We start from the raw sequence: 17,719 nt of genomic DNA on the forward strand, positions 1-17,719 counted from the left end.
TTTTTCAAATTGGTAACGTTGAATTTAGCTTGCCATTCTCTCGTAACGACATTTCCTTTCCGCGGTGCTTTTCTCAGAAGAATTAGAAATTAATTTGTGAAAATTGTCAAATCCCGTACCCGAATGTGTTATTTGCAAATTAAAATTCATACCAAGACATGAAAATGGGAAGATAATTTCTTCATACATCTATGCAATAGTGAAATAAAAAATTGTTACTATTTTGATTGGATAGTACTATTATTATCATAGTGTTCAGTTAATTTAATATGGATAATTTATTTTCTTAAACTTTGTTTTCTTCCCCTGTTTGAATCCAGTCACGTGAAATCTTCGTCTCAGTGTCTGTAATGGAACACAAATGCATAGTGGCATAGCAGTATCTTACACTAAAAGAGAAGGTGGAATAAGGTGAATTGAAGGTAAGATTTTGATTTTTCAAACTTTTTAGCTATTGGAAATTTATATTTAGAATACCTTAAATTCGTAGAGTTGTAATTACAAACATCAGAGTTTGCGATTATCTTCAAGATTATAAATTATTATTCTAAATTGATTATTACAATCATTAATACAAAATAAAATATGCAACAAAATAATTAAGAAAAGGAAAAGCAAAACCTCAAAGGATGAGAACATACCTCCTTTGAGTAACCATATATTTTCTAAAGATCACAAAGAATGAGAAACATATATCTTAGAGATGAAAAACATTTCTCGTATTAAACCTAATAGTTTGAACTAAACTCCAAATTTTAGTAGCACCATCTTAGAACATACTTACAGAAATTTAAACCACATCAACCTAAGTTTATTACGTAATTAATTTTCGTAACCTTTTTGCTTGATAACATAGAACTTTGTTCATTGTATAAAAAGAAGCACTAATCCACTAAGAAAAAGATCCATTCTAAAATTAGATCAGAATAATCAATTACAATTTCTAATAATACAATATTGCGTATTTATAATAATAGATTATTCTATAAAGTTTATGGAGAAAACATATTTCTTTTATGATAATTAATTGTGATATTCAATTATTAGAAAGGCATATGGAATAGAATAAGTGAATATCCTTTCGGCCTTTTGTCCTTTATATTTTGTCATTATATGAGATTATAGTCGTTGTCAACATTTATATTTTTGAAAATCTTGTTTAGAATAGTGAAAAAATTGAATTTTAGCATCGAGCTATAATCAATTATTGGTTTATTAGTTTTATGACAAGATAATTGATATTTTTTTACAAGAGTTTGAAAGTTTTCTCTAGTCTTTTTCCCTAATTAGGTTGCCAGCATCATTTTTATTGTATGTGTAGCGTTTTAAATCTTAGGATGTCACGAATTTATAAAAAGCTGAATATTTATAAATTTTCTTATAGTGTGACTTTTTAAAACAAATCTTAACTTTTAAACATGCATAATTTGTTTCCAAAAGTCATATTTAATTATATTATTCTAAAAATATTTAAAATTGACTAAGAAAATAAAACAATTACAATTACATCGTTTTAAAAGTCTATATCAAAAAAACTTTTTAAAAGAATCCAACTTTTTTCTGTTATCTTATGAATTTATCATGCTTTTGGAATATCTATAATATCATTTGCAATATCATCTTTCGCCTATAACATATTACAAGATCACCGCGATAATATCATTCTTAAACACATAAACATAAACACGTATGAGATAATTACCGATAAAACAATCGTAATAACAAGATATAAATATATTGATTATATCAACAATAATTAAATATTATATACATCATAGTAATAATTATAACATTCCTAATCCTCTAATATAAATAATTTAATCATAATGAATTACTTCATCATTGATACTCGATCCTTGCTATTTGATAACTAACGCTATGTTCGCATAGCGATGAATCCAAACAACAACTTTATTCACTTTCATGAATTTGCGACTACGGAATTGAGGAGATCTGCAGGATACCTCGTTTTGTATCACCTCTGAGAAGATTTACTATGAATCGAAGACAAATGACTTTTTTATCCTTAATACATGTGATAATACTAGCTGCATATGTTCTCTCATCTGAGTAATCTTTCTTTCAGATTTTGGTGTGGTTGTTGCATGTTGGAATGACGAAGAAAGGGGTTCATGAATGACGAAGAAGGAGCTTGAAGCAGCGGTTGAAAAAGAGTTAAGTTATTGTTGTTCAAGAAGATGGTCGTGCATTCGGTTCCCTTATGACATATATCCGGTTTCAGCTTGTAGCAGAAATTGCAAAACACATGTATCCGGTTCCAAATATCACGTATTCGTTTCCTTCTAAGCCCTTTCACAGTTTCATCCCCTCCTCCGCGCTTTCCTCTTCCGACAACAACAACAATAGCATGCCCATGTTGTACTACCAGGTCTTGTGGTGGTGGGAACCGCCGCCATAGTGCTGGCCGTATACAACGTTTTCCTCCTGAAACGCTACCACTCGCTGTCGCAGCTTCCGGGGTCGAGTCCCAATGGTGTGGGAACAAATATTGAAGGGGTTTCGGAGATAAAAAGGAGCTTGGAGAACCGACAGAGACAGTTGCTTTCGAGCTTCAAGTACAAGAGAGAAGAGGTGGCAAAAGAAAAAGAAAAGTTGGACGATTGTAGAAATGGCGAGAGTAGTTTCTAGAAGCTTCGGGGAAGAGAGGGACGAGGGTGGCCTTGATCTTAGAAGGTTCGAAGATGAGACGCTGAACGACGTCGTATAAGTTCTCCTTTCTCTCCTCTTTCGCTTCTTCTCCTTCTCCGTTTGGCTTCTCCTCCGCCACCTTTCACCTTCCAGTGGTAGTTGCAGTTGAAATGGAACCAAACAAAGCAAAATTTCAGTGTAGTGAGAGCATACTATTTTCTCTAAATAAAAAATAAAAAATGCGTTCCTCGTTTTAGTCATGGTTTATTATTTTATTAATTTTTGTGATTAATTATGTGGCGACACATAAGACTCTTATTTTGTTTAATATTTTTTTTAACCCATTTTAATCCTTTGACTACTTTTAATTACTAAATCAAATATCATCCATTAAACATAATCAAACCTTTTATGTAGAATATTAGTACGACATGTCAATGAAAAACGTTATTAGGTTAAAATACTTTGTAATGGATCTAAAAGTCTATGCATTTGGGTTGTGAAATTGTCAATTCAAAATCACCACAAAAATTAAAACTTTTATCTAATGTAATATTCTATCTTTGTTTAATTATTTCTTTTTTTAAAAATATTCAATTTCATTTTGTTAACAAACAAAATAAAATCATACCACTTTGTAATAAATAATATTACAAAAATATTATAACTAAAAATAAATTTATTTTACTAAAATAATTTTTTTTATACAATATTAAAATTAATTCTAATAATTAATATTAATTTTTTACTCTTTATAAACATTTTTTTCACTTAAATATAATATTAAAAATTATCATTTTATATTACTTTAATAACTAGGGACATTTTGGTAATATTTAATTTTTAACAATTAAACAATTTTTTTAAATTTGTCACATCAATCAAATCCTACACTAATTCTCACAAACTTTACTTCCAAATTCACTCTCAATTACCCACAAATCCACTCAAAAAAACAACAAAAAAAATTATCCTCAAATCTACTCAAATCCATTCAAATCATCTATCCCAAATCATCTCCCCCAAATCACCTCAAAAGAACAAAGCCTAACCCTTGATGTCATCACTAATATCTTACACATAGACCCTTGGTCTATCTACTCATTAACACTTACGCTAACTACTTACTATAACCATTATATATAGTAATACCAATATCAACATAACGTCACTTGGAACATCTCGAATACCATGATTATTATCATAGATACATCACTATCATGACTTTCCCAATCATGACTCATACCATAGCATTACCAAACCATGAACTTTATCATGACAAGACTCAGTCACAGTCTTGTACCTTACCTCACCGACTGTAGTCATTCTTACAGCCCAATCTGTAGCTTCTCCATACAAATACACCTGAGTCATCCTTCTTCTGGCTTCGGACCTATTTCCCTATCACACAAGGCAGAACATCTATCCCAATCACAAAAGAACCACTCGAATACCATTCTCTTTTCTACAACTATTTGCCAAAGAGAATGCTACTTTCTTTTCAACAACCAATGCCAAAGAGAGTCACCCATTTTTCAACAACCAATGCCAAAGGGAGCACCTATTCACAGATAAAACCAGGATTTACTAGGTACAACAAGTAGAGTAATCCCCCAAGCCCCATGCTCACTAACTACACACACTCTAATGCATTCCATCTTTCACTCATGCTCCAATATCAACCACAAGTCAACCCTGACCTTAATCATAACCATAATCTCAATCTCTGATTACCATCATATTCCACAGCCCTCAAGCTTGGTCCATGTCTATTCTTTATCAAAATGAACTATTTCTAGTAAAAATATTCTCGGATAATTGATTATCATAAGTGCTAATTGATTATTCCCGAAAAACACACACAAAATACACTATAATAATCGATTATCACTTAAGATAATCGATTATCTCAGTGGTTCCACACAATAAACCACCAAAATTCATCACACATGAAAAAAATAATCAATTATCATCCTAGATAATCAATTATCATCCCAGATAATCGATTATTCCCGCAATAATCACATTCCTAGACCCAAAACCTAAGGTCCAACCCCTCATGTATCAATTCCAAATCACGTGAAAACATGCTTAAGACATCATAGATGCATTCAAGAATCAAATACCATTGTAACATACTCAGATACATACATAACAACACTTGACTAATCTAAACACAATCATTATACATGTTATACCCCCAAATACTCCATATATAGGGTACTCTATAGGAAGTGTTTAATATATTTAAAATTATGTGTAAAATATACCTAGGATACTCTATTTATAAGAAAAGTCCATAAAAAGTAATAACAATAAACTAAAATAAAAGATATAAATAAGATAAAAAAAATTAATCTTTAACTTAATTAATTTTGATAAGTCCTTTAGATAATATATATTATATCTTAATATTTTTATTCTAATTGATTATTATAAGTCACTAAATAATGCATTATATTTTATTATTATCTAGCTATAATATCTAATTATATAATATCTCAATATATCTTTTAATATATTTAAATTATCTAATAATTTCCAATAATAAGATATATCTTAATCTCTAAGCCTACCAAGATTATATCTTCTATTTTTTTTCAACTACTTTTTAAAATAACAACAATTAAATCTTTTAAAAGATTCGCATAATATCTTTTTATTTAATTTTCATATTATTTAATTTGCCTGTCTTTTCTTTTTACACTCCCTTATTTTAATTTCTACACCTATTTTTAATAAAATGTAAAATACCCTTTTACCCTTAGACAAAAATATAAATATAAAAAGAAAATAATATAATAATTATGTCTTAATAAATATGTACACACAAGAACAATAATTACCAAACAAAAGTACCAAAGAATCAAGACTAACTTATTTCTAATACCCATATTTTCTCAGATCTTACATTCACCCTTCCTCGAAAGAATTTTCGATAATTGTTTCTAGGTTTCCTATTTGTTCTTCAATTAAACTCAAATATTCTTCAAACATTAATTTCATTAGCATATCTTTTTACTTTTATTTTTAAGCATTGTATAACATTTACTAACTTTTCAAGGTCTCTATAAGAATCAAGTATTGAAAAACAATTCCGTACTCGTTGGAAAACAACTTAGGTTTACTTTAATTCTATTTAGCTTGTTGACTACTAACTTGATAATACTGAAGTTGCATTTTCATTGTAAAGTAGTATTAATTTGATAGCTTTAACGACAACATACCATTCTCGTATTCCAGTTCTCAAGAACACTCATCAAAAGTCACCAAACAACTCAAATCTTGCTACATCTCTCTCTATATATAATACAAGTATTGAAAGTTGTTAATTTCATAAACATAAAAAAAACAATTAATGTTAGAGATCAAACTAATGTGATTTTCTAAAAAAAAAATGTGCGAAATTGTTTGTACTTGATTTTATTTTTGAACTAATTGTTTGAGATGAACATATAAATAACGTTAACCAAAAGATAATGACGATTGATTTTAATTATTTCAAATGTAAAAAAGAACCTTTATAGTAATTTAGTAAACATGTTTTATTGTATTAAGTAATTTAGTAAACATGTTTTATTGTATTAAGTAATTTAGTAAACATGTTTTATTATTTAATTTTTTACCGCACTTGAGAGATTGAAAAATCTTTTTTTTTATCTACAATCATGTTAATTTTTAATGGGAGGTTCGAACAAAGTAGTTCAAAACCGTAGTGCCCACATTTCTCTCAAGCAAGTTTAAGACCCAACTGTTGGGGGTGTTACTCCCTCCACCCCCACACGTCTCTTCCTCCACCTCCCCAATTTTCTAAAATGCCAATTATATCCTTTTAAAATGACAATTATATCCTCAAAAGTTAAAATTTTTTATTTTTATTATTTTAATATTTTAATTTATTTAAAACTTCTGATTTACTTCCCTCTGTACCTCTTCCTCTCTTCCATTTTTGTTTACCTTTCTCTCTTCCGTTAAGCTTCTTCTCCACCTATAACAAATTCATATTTTAACAAATTCATATTTTAACAAAATTATTACGTTTAAAAACTAACCATATATAACATTTAAAATTATAAATTTAAATATAAATTACTGTAAATAAAATAAACAAATAAAATAAAAACGAAACGTAAAAGCCTCTGGACGGATGACATCCTTCAACGGATGTCAACATCCGTTGAAGGCAAAACGGATGTCGACATCCGTTTTGCCTTAAACGGATGTTGACATCCGTTTTGCCTTAAACGGATGTTGACATTCGTTGAAGGATGTCATCCGTCCATAGGCAGTGTTCCTTTTACGTTTCGTTTTTATTTTACTACGTTTTGCGGCTCATGTAGGCTTGGATATTAAAAGGATTATTGGAAGTATGGGAAGGATTTAGGGTTTAGGATTATTGGAAGGATTATGACTACGTACCTGGAGAGGAACCACGACAAGGACACTACACCATAAACGCACTGCACCACGTACTGCACCGAGAACAAGAAGAAGATTGTTTGATAATTCTTTTCACGATCACCAAACTTTGTAGAAAAATATTTTACTCATACAAGAAACTACGTAGGTTATCAGTGAAATATGTTATAAATGAATAAAATTAAAAAACAATAATTTTAAAAATAAAATTTTACTGAGGGGCAAAATAGTAAAGGAAAGGTGGAGGAAGGGGCAAAATAGTAAAGGGGAGGTGGAGGAAGAGATGTGTGGGGGTGGAGGGAGCAACACCCAACTGTTGGTTACATGCCACTCAAATGGGCTAGTTTGAGATCCAAATATTGGATAAAGATAGAATAAAGGCCCAGCTACAATTACTAAATTTATAATTGCATGATTTTTCCCCTGTTCGTGCAAAGAGTGAAAATTTAATTAGACTTCATTAACTTTTTAATTCTCACAATTTACTACTATTACTATTCTCACTTCTTCTATTAGTCTTATTATTATTTATATTATTATTACTATAATCCAGTTTTTCATTCTAATAAATCACTATATTTATGATATTCATTTTCTTAATCTGATCACGATGCAAATCTTGAAAGTTTGAGATGTCAAACTTGTAAAATATTCTTTACTTTATTTAATTGCATTTAATTTTTTGTTGTTTTTAATCATTAATAACGAGTCTCTAACTCTATATTTTTTTATAAAAGCAAAAAGATGTAGGGTACATTTGGCATCGGTTACAATAATCAATTCCAAAACAGCAAAACTTTCCCAACTATTCTATGGGAAAAATAAGACAGGAAAACATCGGCAATTCTAGCTTCTATTAAAACCTGTATTTTTTTAATGCAGCAATAATACCTATAACCATTTTCTTGGATGATTATAAAATTATATATATAATTTAGAAAATAAAAAATGTGTGAAGTTAGTTACATGTCAATCCATCGGACACGTGTGACATTGTGGTGGAGCATCACCGATGCATGCTTGTATATACCTTAAAATCTTCTCTCATTGCTTATGTATGCATGTCTGCCAGAAAAAAGGTTGAATCTAATTAGGTTGCGATGTGTTACATGCATCTTCTCCAAGTTTCTGTGCATTGTTTTGGAACCGAATCAGACACCTTCTTCTTCACCGGAGATATATTAATCTATTATTGTTGTGTTGGCTTGGTCTACATCAATCACCAATTTTTATATTGTTTTAGTTTGGTACACTGAAGCACATATTCTAAGAGAGCGCGACACATGTTTCATCTCCATCACCATGTGTGTCCCTTATGCTCTTCTTGAACACAATAATGTAGAGAGAGGGTTTCCCATAAGGAATTTTGGATCAGTAATAGGACCACACATCCACCTTTGCCATGCCACACCAAAATGTTGCACCATCTAACCTATTTTTTCATTTGTTTTTTAATCACTATTCTCCCATATATTCGGCCAAGTCCAACAACTATGGATCCAACACATATGAACCCTCGTTTCCTTATGTCATGCTAGACAAAACTAGAAAAAATAACCTAAAATAGTTTTAAAATAGAAGAAAAATAAATCAACTATCACTAAAAAAACATTGTATTATTGATGGATAAATATTGTTGATAACGTTGAAAGTCTATTGGTATTTGACTTTCTTAAGTGAATTATCGACCAATAAAGATCTATCAATAATTTTCTTTGTTTGAAACATTTATCGATGGATTATGTTTGTCGGTAATTAGTGATAATCCGTTGATAATTATTGGCGAAACAGGTTGAAGTGTAGTGGACAATATTTGCTCTCCACCACATTCAACTTGGACAAAATCAAAGGCCATAAAAGAAAATCCAAATTAGAGAATTTAGATATATGTAGTCATAGATCAACCAATGCAGTGAAATAAATGTACTACATATTATTAAAAACATAAAATAATGTCAATTATACAAAACATAACATAAAGTGAATAATAGAATCCTATACATAAAGTAACTATATAATAATTGTTGTAGTTATCACCAGAGTTGTTGTCTTTTGTAGTTAAATTAACCACACTTAAAGTATTTACAAACATTACTTACCTATGTTCCAAGCTCACCTTGATCTTTGCCTAAAAAACCTGTCAAAGATAAAAAGAAACATGAAAATGAGGATAGTTGGCAACAAACCCAAAAGACAATGCATTTATTGAGTCATCAAATTGCAATTCATGGATTGATCTCAAAGGTGCCACTATTGGAGTTGTGGCTTGAGCACCCATCATGACTACATAAACTTGGCAAACTACTTTTTTTTTGTAGCTTTATCTTTCTCATTAACTAATGAATAAAACAAAAATAGAGACCAAACAAGTTATTTTAGTTTATGACTTTTACTCTCATGACAAAGAGAACATGCATGAAGCAGTTGTAGTGCTATGTTAGAGTGACATCATTGGTAGTCACAAGTGAAAGATAATGATGGGGTGAGGTTGGGTACCATTTGTGTAATGCTATGTTATGGGTGAGATGAAGGACATGTTAACATGATGAGACAGAGGGAAATAATTAGAGAGTACTATATTTAATATCCATCTACTTCACACTAAATAGAGATGTATATAAGTTGCTTCTAGTTCCATTATTTTCCCTTTTTGTAGGGGTGGATGTTTATTACACGTGATGAAGTACTTCGAAAAACACTAAAAGGGAGGTTGAATAGTGTTATAGGAAAACATTTTGCGAAGGAGATAATTTAACAGGTTTTTGAAGATTGCAAAGTTTATGTAAGTTGTTAAATGTCCGACTTGAAAATTCAGTTCAAACTATAAGTTCTTTAAGTAAATATTTTTCAATCGTTTAAATATGTTTATTGTAGTGTTTTGATAAAACTAGCTCTTAATAAAGAGGTGTTTGGTGACAAGAAATTTTGTAGCAAATAAAGTAATATGCAATTGTAGGATTTGTAAAAGAAGCATTTAGAAAAAAAATAAAACAATAAACACAAAGTTGTTTTTATACTGGTTCGCTCCACCGAACTACGTCTAGTCTCTTATAACACGTTAAAGGGTTCCATTATAATCTTCAATAAGATTACAACTGAGTATTCTCACCTCTCTTGGTATCCCTAGTCATTCTAAGTAACCTCCGTTACTCTGACTAGTACCGAGTTTCACCCAATATTCTTTACTTCTCCTAGTATCCCTAGACACTCTCGGTATCTTCCCGATACACTTATCTAGTTAAGTTTCACCCACTCCTAGTTTCTGTTGAGATTGTTGATAGGGGGAGCACTGGTTTAGCTGAACCCACAATATCAGTAATATCTGAGTTTTTGATGATGACAACACATAATTAATAACACATGTGTTTTATGTGTTACATGTTCTATGCTTACATGTTATATGAGTATATGCGAACATGATTGTGTTGATTGCTGTGTTGTTCATTGCATTTCACTGTGTTATATATGTGATTTTATACATGAAGGCATGACACATGCTTTTAGATGAAAACCACTAGCACTAATGTTGAACTTTAAATGTGTGGCAAAACAACAGTTTGAAATCGATTATATTATGGGGTGAATCGATTAAAACTCGTGTATTTGAACAAACTTTTATTAAGTGTGCTGTGAGAGTTTTTCAAAGAGAAAAGTTTTCAAAACTTTGCATAACACTGTTGAATAATCGATTACATGCGATATGTATTCGATTAAGTTTGTTACTGTTTTGAAATCTGTTAATGCTTGATATAAATGTTACAACGACTATATTTTTAAATGTGTTGACCAAGCATTAAATGCTCTTCGACTGCATTAACTGTGAATTCAATTAAGTGCTTTGACTGCTACTATATGTTATAACTGAATGGGTGTATTCGATTGCATTAGTAGCAAAGTCGATTATGTTGCGTCTGCTACGAGGATGATCTATATATTGACGCAAATTTGATTTCTGAAAAAGACTTTTGTGATTCTAACATTTTCATATTCTTTTACAGAAAAGTGAAAAGTTTACAGAAAGAGAAAGAGCTTCAAGAAACTAGTTTGACCGTGGTGATCAACTAATTGTGATTTATTGAAGAACAAGAGTTGTTGAGTTTTCAAAGTCTGATCTATCTGCACATTTGGGTGTCTACTGCAATATTAGGTTCTACAATCTGCTGAAGATTGGGTTGAGTTCCCTGTTGTGATTACAGGAAGAAGGGCGTGCCGCATTCTTGACTTTGAGGGTGCCTCAAAGGGGTTGGACTATAGGAGAGGGGATTCTTGCTGCTAGTCTGTTTGTATACTGCCTATATTTTGATTAGAGGGTTAGAGAGGAGTTTTATATTTTTGACATGAGGTCTCTATAAAAACCTTGATCATTATAGTGCATTGGCTTCATATGGTTGGAAGAACACTAGATGTAGGCTTGGCCGAACCAGTATAAAAAGATTCCTTCTACCCTCAACGTTCAACTATTTTTCAAACCAAAATCAAACAACAGACCAAAAGGGTTCAGAATTAAACTAAGGACTCATGCAACCAGAACTTGGTTTGCATGTCCACAAGAACGAACGGCTAAGGGAAGGAAACTTACCAGCTTTAGAATTCGAAACTGTTCGGTTCAAGTTGAAGTTTGGGACGCCGGGAACGCTTCTACGATCTCGGAATGATGATCGGAGAAGGGAAAGGGTGAGTTTTCTTAGAGAGAAGCTAGATTTTCTAGTGAGAAGAAGGAGAAAATGAAAGATCAGAGTAGTTGGAAGAAGGGTGCATGCAGAGAAAAGTGGGACGGAAGTTTCAGAAAAATCATTTTCTTCCCACGTCCAAACGAGCGTCCGCTCTTCTGCCGATACCTGCCTTCCACTATCTGATTTCAGAATCCTAAATACTTGACACCTGGCGTCCGCACAGAGGGTTTTGAGTGCGTTTTTAATGAGTCTGAACAGAGGTTTTGGGGTGCATTTAACGAGGCCTAACAAATTTCATCAATAATTGTCGGACAAAAAATTTGTGGTAAAATTCACTAGTAAATATTGTGATCAGGATCATCTTCCTCCTCTTTCCTCCTTCTTCCCCCTTTAGTTTCTCCAATCCCTTCATCTTTCTATCATGGTTTTGTTCTTCTTCACCCAATACACTCTATTAAGACTTGTGTTAGACGTTGCGAATCCTTTACTCGGAATAAACCATGGTTTCCAAATATCGGTGAGTTTTCGACGATCAGCGACCATAAGTAGAGGCAACTACTTCGCCGCACAACCACTCTGTTCGTTTAGCTTTTGCATCACCAACTACCAATGGAACATATTGCACGTCGCCTCTAGACCTTCACCAGGTTGGATCTTCCTCATCCTAAACCTTATTCGCTATAGCCACCACCTTGAGCGCCTCTAAGCTTACTGTTGTTTGTTATGACTGCTCTTGTTGTCGTTGGAACTCGTTACCCTCACTAAAGCATGTCATTGTCACCACACACACCTTAGCTCGGTTGTTCCTCCTCTCGACGTCCCTTAATAAAGCCACCACACATAGCTTCCAGAAACCTCTAGAACCTCAGCATTGAAGTTTGTTGGAGCCTGGGTCGCACCTTACCACTGCATCTCAAAGCTGCTACTCCACCACCTCTGCACTTTTTAGCGAGCGACAAATAGTAGCCACTTGCGATGTCAACACTTTGATTGTTCCTAAGTTTATGTGTTAATTATTGTATTGATGCTTTGTTTTCGTGGGTCCTGTTTTGGGATAAGTGTTGTCCATGAAAAAATCAAGGTTAAGGTGAGAACTTAATTTGGGGTGAAAATATTGAGTATTAACTAGAAATTTGTCACTTATTTTACCAACATTCTGATCGACTTATTTTTGTATGTAAATTTTTTTTAGTAATTATAGAAAATTTTGTACTGTTATTTTGTAATAATTAAAATATATATTTTATCAATTCTTTAAAATATATTGTCTTTTATGATATAATATCTATCACTTTATTCATGAAAATGACTACAATCATTTTTTAAATCGATGTAATTTATTATTGTAAAATATAAATTTTACTATAGTAATAGTCAAAATATCTTAACCACAATAAAATGTACCTCACTTAAAAACACAAATTTAATATGTATTATGATTACGATGATAAGAATTATAAAAATTAGTGTTTTAAAATATAGCTATTTGAAGTAACCTATCAGAAGAATATTTCATGATCCTAAACATATGTTTATCTAACATTACTTATAAAACTTGTTAAGTTTGTCAAATAGAAATCGTGGTTTTAAATTTTAACTAAATGACATGAAATAAAAAATTCTTTGTGTATAGAGAACTAACTCCAAACTAGAAACTCACCGAACACTAGGATAAAAAGCCCTAAGTTAGAAGACCAACCTTAAGAGAGAAAACAAACATAAAAAAACTAAGATAAACATCACAGGTTAAAAAAAATAAGAAAACACACCAAATACTAGGATAGAAAACATACACTAAGATAGAACATCCTAGGTTAGAAGATCAACCTTGAACTAGGAAAACACTAAGGAAAAATGCCAGGTCAGAAAACCCCAGTTTAGAATAAAAAAACATTAGGCTAGAAAACCATAATCAATAAGGTCTAATGAAAATCACAACTTCACAAACAAAATAATAATAAGTGTTTAACATACTAAAGCAAAAACTCTAAGTTGGCAAAAACATAGAAAACCTAATAAAACTTAAAACTTAAATCCTCAACATAAAAAAGCTTAGGAAAAGACTTAGGTTCTTAGGAAATAGGAAAGCATCTAGGTCAAAACACTTAGACATAGAGCCAAACGCTATTATGCCTAAAGCATCTAAGAGAGTTGGAGTTAAATGCTTGATGCTTATCATACCTTAAAAAGGTATTCAGCTTAGGTCTCGAAATCATAACAAGTCAAGACGATGTATCTAACTGTTGGAAGTCCCACATCGACTAGAGATAAGGTCAATTCATAGTTTATAAGTGGGTGCAAACCTCACCCCACAAGCCAGTTTTGTGGGGTTGAGTTAGGCTTAAAGTCCACTTCTAACATGGTATCAGAGCCATTAGATAGCGATATTTGTTACATGGTTAGATAGCGATATTTGTTATTTGTTGGGCATATTGTTCCACATGTTATCGGGCCGCTATCGGATCACCCATTAAGAATGTCTAATCCCATGCTCGAGATGTATATACCTCGGCGTAAGGGGGGGTGTTGAAAGTCCCACATCGACTAGAGATAAGGCCAATGCATAGTTTATAAGTAGGTGCAAACCTAACCCTGCAAGCCAATTTTGTGGGGTTGAGTTAAGCTTAAAGTCTACTTCTAACACTAACAAACACTACAAGAAAAATCACAGTTACATACGGTCAAAATCCGTATATAACCTCCAAAATCCGTATATAAAATGATATTACATACGGATTATATACGGACAAAAATCCGTATATAAAAGAAGCGTAGCTAAGTTATATATGGATATATCCGTATATAATTTACATACGGAAAAATCCGTATATAATTTATATAAGGAAAATCCGTATATAAAATCCGTATATAATTATATACGGAAAATCCGTATATAAAATCCGTATATAATTATATATGGAAAATCCGTATATAAAATCCGTATATAATTATATACGGAAAAATCCGTATATAATTTATGATTTTATAAAAAAAAATAGTTGAATCTGCATCTGCATTGAATAGTTATGAGTTTCTGATAAAAGTCAACATAACTAACAAATTGCCAAAAATCATCTAATATAGATAAACATTTACAACTATTTAATAAAAGATATAATTCACTGAAAACTTTCAACATTTATCAAAAATAAGACATAGGTTTCGAAAACTTATCTTAGCTTATATAACGTAATAAATGTAATATATATAACAATATATCAATCAAGACTAACATCCCATACAATAAATATATATGCCCTGCATCCACACTATACAAATATATATTAAACAAGATTTTAACCAACTAATACAATAAAATATTTATGTAGCATTTGAATCAACACAACAAACAATTTTCTGCAGCATTTTTATATCCAAACATCAAATAATTTCCTGCAACATTTTTATCAAAACAGCAAAGAATTTTCAGCAGATTTTTTCTTATTTTCTTTTCTTAAGAGTTTTTATCTAAAATATTATGAAAAAGAAGTCAACTAATATTTCAAATGCTGAATTTTTATAAGGTGCAAATATCGAATAGAACACAATTTCCTTAAGAAAAGTTATGCAAAAATGAGCATGAATTGAACCTTAAGTAAAAACAGAAAACAAATAACCAAAGGAAGTTCTTCTGCTAATGTATGACTTTTCGTAGTACCTCTTCATTTAAGCGTTCTGTAACATTCTTCTTGGAAGATAAGGAAGAACCTTTTCCCTTGTCCTCGTCAATCTTTCAAAAGAAAACATGTAATTAGACAATATCCTTAGTTACATATGATATGATAGATTCCCATATGAAATTGTCCCTAGCAATACAGATCCGGGTGGAGAATTCTGCAGAAATTTTACAAACACCGTTATATACTGTCAGTAGCAATATCTGAAATGTTGACAGGGGATAACAATGTACCTTGGGAAGTTTTTCTTTTTGTGGTGGACCAATATACAGCCCTTCTTTTATACTGCCAATAACCAAAAGTCAACACAATTACACGAAGAAATTTAAACCAAGGCTACAAACCTACTCACATACCCTGGAACTAGTGATGAGGACTTAAAGGAACCATTCCCCATCAGTGGGCCATCAGGTTGAGAGAAAAAGCTTAACCGAATTACATCCTAAAACAATCAAAACATAAAAAGAAAATCAGTCAACAGATAGAAAGAATACTTAATCTAAAGTCTAGTGGTCCACATGGAATTATTTACGGCTAGACAGCAGAAGCACTCTTTGATAAAGGCATCTACAAACAAATTATTTTCAAACACAAGTGTCAAACATTTGGAGAATTATAAAACTTCGAGAATCCAGGCAAAAGCTTCTTTAATTTGGGCACGTCTAACCCAACACATCATCTGATTTGTGTAAGACAGCTGCCACGTGATTTGATAAAATACCATTTAGTAATATTTTCAAAACTCTACCCTCGATAAGATTTATGGTCCCTCGACCCCAATTTTACCATGAGTTACATTCTCAAAGCTACTTCAAAAACCTTCAATCATAGTTGAAAAGCTCTTCTAGACTTCAGTAACAATTGTTCATTTGTGAAATACTTAAAATTGATATGATAAACTACCTTCTCTTCCAAATTTCGCTCAATGAATAACACCAAGTGCCTCATCTTTTCCAAAATCTGCACATTGTCATGCCTGAAACAAATAATTATGAACTATTATGAAGGCAAGTGACGGGAACCAATGAGAACAATCGTGAGAACTAATATTTTATTAGATACAAGTGTAATGATAACTCTCATTTTGGCAGTTAATGGTAGAAAATAGGAGTTAATTTATTATTAGATTAGGTTTAATCATAAGTATCATAGCAGCTATATATTGTTAGCATATGTTCAATATAACCGTTATGTTGACAATTTACGACAAAGTAAGGAGAAGTCCAATGCTATTAAAAGTATGTATAAGGGGGAATATAGATAAAAGTGGTTGTTTTGTCTCCTCATACTTCGCATAGTAAATACAGCTGTATTGTATGTATTTTGTGTGATTTAAGAATTCTGCTCAACTGGTATTCTATCAGTAAGGGACTAAGTTGAATGATCTTTTATGCATAAATATTTTATGAATCAAGAAACATTCAAATTGTGCTATGCTAGCTTTCTTATTAGAAGTATAATAAATAAATCAACCTTTCAAGTTATCTTAACAGTATTAGTTCATTACTAGAATTCATCTACTACCAATGAATTGAAATATATTTAAGGACATTACTTGACTTTGTAAATTTTGAAATATATTTCAATTCATTAGTAGCGGATGAATGCTAGTAGTGAACTAATACTATTAAGAAGTATGTGCACTCTCATCCCAGGTTTATGGTAAGAAAAGGCATGTACCTCAAATATAACTGTAAAGTATACTCTCCTTTGGGAAGATTAGAAGAACTTGGATAGACATCTCCACTTGAATATATACGCTACAAATCATAAACAGATAAAGCACGAGATATAAAATATATCATAAACAGACATGGTATATGTGATTTTAGAGAAATGGACATTTTATTTTTTTTTTCAGCTTTCTCTGGGAGCTAAAAGAAATATGCGATAATTTCCTTGGAGAAAAGTATTTCCAAACATGTGAAAGTGCTACCCAAATAGAAAAGATGTTGGAATACACCAAAAATATCAAATATCATCTGGCAAATCCCATTACAGGCTTACACTGGCATTCTCACCCAATAGATTATAAGTCCCACTACTTTACAACCTGACTATTAGTAAATTGTATTTAGTCCCAAAAAAGTTGCAAAAATTAAAACTCATAATTTCTATATAAGAACCCATGCTAAATGCATCTTATTTTTCATAATAATGAGCAAAAGAATATCTAACCTAAACAATTTATACTTTCTAGAAGGATTGGAAGGATCGACCACTACACTAGAAACAGGAGAAAACAAATTTTCATTCAGAAAATGGAACAACAAATTTACATTATTTAGCAAAAACTAAGTC

The 17,719-nt window shown here is 31.4% G+C and overlaps 1 protein-coding gene across 1 annotated transcript; it reads right to left on the bottom strand.

Moving 5' to 3' along the window:
* Positions 1-15,509: 15,509 nt before the first annotated feature.
* On the bottom strand, positions 15,510-17,187 carry LOC148201431 (tripeptidyl-peptidase 2-like). The gene is made up of 5 exons (XM_088108891.1): positions 17,099-17,187; positions 16,322-16,394; positions 15,775-15,860; positions 15,652-15,703; positions 15,510-15,575 (listed from the first exon to the last, which is right to left on the bottom strand). Exons 2-5 carry the CDS (start codon positions 16,364-16,366, stop codon positions 15,510-15,512), a joined length of 249 nt encoding a protein of 82 aa, XP_087965017.1. The 5' UTR covers positions 16,367-16,394; positions 17,099-17,187.
* Positions 17,188-17,719: the final 532 nt, after the last annotated feature.

This window comes from Vigna umbellata, chromosome 3, assembly GCF_029865625.1.
Source record: "Vigna umbellata cultivar VRB3 chromosome 3, Vumbellata_1.0, whole genome shotgun sequence".
Lineage (NCBI taxonomy): Eukaryota > Viridiplantae > Streptophyta > Magnoliopsida > Fabales > Fabaceae > Vigna > Vigna umbellata.